A 6000-nucleotide genomic window follows, 5' to 3' on the forward strand; every position below is an offset into this window, starting at 1 on the left:
CAACTCGTGAAAACACCATCAAAATTTATTTGAAATTTCATTTTTTTAAATAAAGGAATTATTATTTGAGAAAAATAACACAACAATATTAACTCAACTTGCTTCTGAAATTTATTTTGAGTTTTACCACCACTCTTCTTTGACCATTATTGTTTCCCCATGTTGGCTGACAGTGTAATTAGAGAGTATACTTATATGAATATGAATATTGTGATTTTTTTTTTGTTCTTAAATCTATGGTTTTATAAGGCTTTTACGGTGCCAAAATAGAGACTAGTGCAAGACAATTGCTTGAAATAGAAGTTTTTTTTTTTGAGATTGTATATTTAGTGGGATTAGATAAAAATTATTTTTAGTTTTTATTTATTTTTTTAATTTCCCTTTAATTGAAAATCTTATTTTGCTCTCAATGAATAACTAGCAAACAATATTAAACTAATGATGAATTAACATAAAGATGTTTTGCGTTATTATTTAAAAAATAGAGATAAAATAAATTACTGCAGGAAACCCTAGTTGTTTTCACTTTTATTTTTTTAATAAAGATATGAGAATATATTTTTGATATTAGTATTTTTTTAATAAAACAAAAGTCTAAATTCTAAAACCACTTTCAAATTATTTTATTATTATTATTGTTGTTGTTGTTGTTGTATTGGTCTTTTATGTTATTAACATCAAACTTTTATTAATAGAGCATTTTCTTATGTTTTTTTTTAATAGAAGCTCGAAAACTGTTTTTCGTAACTAATTTTCTTGAAGTGGCTGCATTCTACTTTCAATTGACCAAATTTTGTTGATTATGACAATTTTTTAATGGCTTAGATTGAGTCGATATATGCAAAAAGAAAAGATCAACCATCCATTCACTCGAAATTACATCAGATCGATTATAGTAAAAGTACTAAATTATATCCGGATTAGATAGCAAACAAGTCTGCTTGATTAAGTTTAATAATAATAATTATTATTTTAAGTAACATTAAGGATAATTCTTTATTCACAATCGCTAATTTTATGTTTCTTTAATGTAATTATGTTCCTTGCAGATGTATGAGATGGGTAATGTTAGGATGATTGTGAAAACTAAGCCCATAAAAAAAAGGAAAGAAAAAGAAAGAAATAATTAATAAACCAGTTAGATTATCAAACTAAAAGTTAATCATTGAATTTTCTTTTTCTAAACCCAATGCTAAGTTTGTCTTGGTCAAGATAGAACAAATGACCAAATCAATGGTGTTCCCAAATGCCCAATTCAAAGCACATTCATGCAATACAATAATACAAGGAAAACAGCAAAAGCAGCCTCAATCACAGTTCAAAAGAAGTAAAGAACAAAGGACAACCACATTCCGCATTTCCACATTTCATAATTCAAAGAACTAATTTTTAAAAGCAGAAAAATTGAAAAAAATTCTAAAAAGAAAGCAAGCATGGGATGGCGATGGATGAAGGATAACTTGTTTACTTGTCTCCTATGTCCATAACATGCTGATATACATGAAATGATGACCATTCATTCATTCATTTATGCAATTAACTACAGTCTTCACTTCAATAAAAATCAGAACACCTCCTTTATTATTTTTAAAACCCTAATATCTGATCTAAAACTCACCCATTAGTTCTCATCCATTTCTTCAAATTATCTCCTTGTACGGGTGCAAATATCCAAACAATGCTATAATAGGTCTTGATTTGGCTAAGAATATTAATATTTAAAAAGAACAAAAAATTTAAGATCTAATCTCTTTCTTCTATAAATATATGAATTAAATTTCTTTGAATTTACAGACACTTATCACATGCTACTTCATGTACCAATATGGAAGACAGCTAAATCCATCTGTAATTAAACCCATAATTTAACAATAAGAACTTGAAGACGGGGGAGGGGCATGGGTTGGTGAAATTTGATCAAAGTTAAATCTATCTCTTCTTCTTTTTAACCTTGCCGTTACAGAAAAGTGAACCAAAACCAAAGAGACTCACAGTTGCATTGGAAATGAATGGAGGAGGGATGTTTAAAACCGGACTGATTCGAACTCCATTATGGCCATTGTAAGATCCACACTTCTTTAAAGGAGGCTTTTGCGTTGATGAAGAATAATAATATGTGCCGGAATAACTTGATGACGACGACATTGTTGATTTTCTTGAAACTGATGGCTGTCTTTTCAAATTCTGCTTCTGGGATTCTTTTGAAATCACTGTTGATGTTGTTGGTTTTGGATTTGGTGCTGAACCGGTTGAGTTGCTTCTTGAGAGAAACTGTAATGACCGGATTAGGCTCTTGCTTCTGGTGCTTTCACAATTGAGGCTGCTGCTTCTTTTGAATTGCCAGAAAGATTTTGATGAGGGCTTGGCTAATACTTCATCATCAAGATCACTCATTGATAAAAGCTCTTTCAGTCTCTTCTTTTCTGTACAAGGCTCAGGTTGATGATGAGGGTGATGGGTTTGCTTTTTTGTGGTGATTTGTTGTTTCTTGATTTGCATTGGAAGAATCCTGCCATTTGAGAAAAGCTCATCAGCAGAAGATAATTCCTGGAGAAAGCTATTATTGCCAATGCAGAAATCAAAATCAGAAGTCGATGAATCATGTTGACGGGCTTCAATAATAATGGATGCAGCATCTGTCTTGTTGTTGAGATCATGTGAGAATGAAATACGAGGGCTTGAAATCTCAGAGAAAATTACATCAATTGCCATAGCTAATTGTTGAATGATGACGAGGATTCACCTCCCACCCTGGTGAGCTTCTAGTTTCTCACTGGAGAGAAATTAAAGCGGGGGAAAAGTTTCAAATGGGGCATTCATTAAATGCTGCTGCAAGATTATTTTGGAGGAGTCAAAGTAAAGCAAAGTCAGAAATAGCTGCTTTAAAAGTATAAACTTTTGCTTTATTGTCTACTAAGGCTCCAAAGAGCATCTGCTGCCAACATTGGAAGAACAATTGATCAGCTTGATGCAGTGAGCTGAAGAAACACAACAGATTCCATTGTTGCAGGTAAATAGGAAAAGAAGGGATAAAGAGAATGAAAGTGGTTGAATTTAAGCACCGAAAGGCTAGAAATGGATCATCAGCTTAGGTGGGTTTCCGAGGAAACTTTTTTTAACTTTAACTTTAGAAATGGAACCAAAAACACACAATTGTGATTGAGATTGACAAACTGACAGAGACCTTAACCTTACCGGATTTATGGTCCATACCGAATAAAAATTTCTTTATATTTATTTTGTATCTCGTTGTAGAGAAAATAAATAAAAAATAAAAAAAGACAAATGGCACGGATCACATCATTATTCGGTATTATTATTGAGGAAAATTAGAAGGTTTGGATCTGGTCAGCGGGAAACTTCTGTTTGATCTGTAGAATCCGAAATGGGATTTTTTCTTTCATTATTTGTTTCAATATTGTTAATTTAGTTTTGGATTGGTCATTATTGTGTAATTGGTTGAGACTTGAGAGGCTTAATTATTGATGATAGGCTTAAATAATTACGCAGCACGAGAAGTGAGGTAGGGCCCATTGAGAATAATGAACTTAGCCAAGAATCATAATTTCCTATAGAGGGCATTATTGTTGCTGCTTTGCTAGAAGAATTGATACCCGGGTTAATCATGCGCCTCGTTTTGTGAATTTACTTTTCAAAATTAACAATTGCCTGGATCAATTATTTGAGTTATTCAACAATCATGCATGAAAATCAATTATAAGAATAAGGGTATTTTAACTGTATTTGTATATATATAGTAATCCATTTTATAGGGTATTTATTAATGTATTTGTCATACATACATTCTACGATTCTAACGTAACATTAATGTAATTCTTAGACTCGGGGAACACAAGTAAGATGACAAAGCATAGGAAGCATGTGCCCTTGGGATTCAAGATCCTAGAATCCTTTTCAAGAACTCATGTCCTACATCAGTAAATTAATTATCTTTTCCTTGTGAACAATTGATCTTGACTAGTTATGTAGTCTCCAAGAAAATTGTTCGTTAAAAGAGATCAATTTTACACACACCCGAGAAAGGAGCTTGAATGTTACAGGATCTTCGCTGAAGTTTATGCTATTATTTTTATTGATTAATGTATATTACCAGATGGGCAACATCTCAAGAAGGGGAAAAAAATAGTAATAATAACGAGGGATCACGGATTCTTCCGAGTACTAAGCTTTGTTATGGGAGGGATACGACACAACACAACACAAGACCTGTCAGTGTGTGTGGGTGCCTTTCATTCCTTTGTCACATGTTATATGTCTTGTCTTCTTTCATTCATTTCATTTGGCATTCTCCTCAGATAATTTTTACTGCAGTTTTAAGTTCTCATATGCATAATCTTCTGTTCTGTTAATGCTCTTATGATAAATGATCATCATGGATCCAACATGTGGACCTCCCTTATCTCTGCCATCTGGCCAGGACCATCTTCATCTAATAATAATAAGTTAATGTATTTTTTTAATGTAAAAAATTTGATGAAAGCATCTTAATTGTTGAGTTAACATAATTATTTAAAATATATTTGGAGGAGTTGGATCACATTGATCAATTTGTAAACTTGTAATCTATTTTCACTTTGAACGCAATCATGGTCGATTTGAAAGAGAGGTGGCATATCGCATCAGACATCGTTTACAGCTCAAATTTGGCTTGACTTACCTAAGCTGTAAGGTGTATGCATGGCCACCTTTGCTTTTCACCCAATCTTTGTTTCTTTATATAAATTAATGTTCGAGGTATCTTCCAGAGGCAGCCCATGTGACCCCCAATGTGGTCAAGATTTCACGCTCATGCACATCAATATGAATATGACTCAAGATCAATTCTTGCTCGTGTAAATAGTAGTTCATGGACTAGTCATTTGATGAAACAAAATAGTGTCAGATTAATGTTGATAGTGCATTTTGAAGTGTTCATGAAATTCTTAAAACATCTTAACCAAAAATCTTATTACTTAAATTAGTTTACAACTCAAGAAACAGTCATTTTCATCCTTAGGATTTAATGTAATAGATCATTTCGTAATTATATTTTAAACAACATCCTATTTCATCCATATTTTTCAAGCAATAACTTAAAATACTCTTCCGTGAATTTATGATTAGTAAACTGTATAATTCATTGAGGGCAAAATAAGATTTTCAATTAAATAGATACAAACTAGTTAAAATAAAAATCTTAAGCACAATATAAATAACATTTGACTTTTTACATAAATTTAAAATTTAAGAATAACTGAATAAAATAAGAATAATAACAAAGAATATGCAATATATGCTTGTCTGTTCATTATATTTTTTTTTTAATGAAGTCAACTAATTTTTTAAATAAATTTATATAATACTAACAACAACAACAACAACAACAACAACTACTACTACTACTACTTTTCAATTAGGGATCACTTATGATAATAAAGTTAGCAATAAAGTAAAAGATTTAAAAAATACACTCTAATGCTATGTATTTTATCCTACATTATATTAAATTTTTGTTTTTATGTCTTTGGAGTGGTTTTTTTTTTAAGTAAATGAAGGAGTATGTGTATACTTTTATATAAGTAAAATAACAGTACTGATTGATTGTTTATTTATTTATTTATCTCTATCATATTAAAATTAAAGATAAGTTAAAAAAACCCAAAAAAAGATACTTGTCTATGAAATCTATTTTTTAATTTTTCCTAAATATATATTTTACATATTACTTAGTGTTATTATTGTTTATTTATTAAGTTATCCTTAAATTTTAAATTTATCTAGAAAATCATATGAAATTTAATTGTATTTGAGAGTTTTATTTTAAAAAGATCTATATCTCTTTAATCAAAAATCATTTTTGTCCTTAATGAATTATACAACAAACTAACAATAAATTAACATAAGAGTATTTTGGACTATTATTTAAAAAATAGGGGATAAAATATGTCTATTTTGTACAAACTGATGTGACATTAATTTATTAGTTGAATGAAAATAAAT

General features: G+C 30.2%; 1 protein-coding gene across 1 annotated transcript; it reads right to left on the reverse strand.

The window, feature by feature from the left end:
- Positions 1 to 1929: 1929 nt before the first annotated feature.
- Positions 1930 to 2712, reverse strand: LOC102622807 (hypothetical protein). Its single transcript, XM_006468653.3, has one exon. It carries the CDS (start codon positions 2710 to 2712, stop codon positions 1930 to 1932), a length of 783 nt encoding a protein of 260 aa, XP_006468716.1.
- Between the last annotated feature and the right edge of the window lie 3288 nt (positions 2713 to 6000).

The sequence above is a fragment of the Citrus sinensis genome, chromosome 2 (genome assembly GCF_022201045.2).
Source record: "Citrus sinensis cultivar Valencia sweet orange chromosome 2, DVS_A1.0, whole genome shotgun sequence".
NCBI classification, from domain to species: domain Eukaryota; kingdom Viridiplantae; phylum Streptophyta; class Magnoliopsida; order Sapindales; family Rutaceae; genus Citrus; species Citrus sinensis.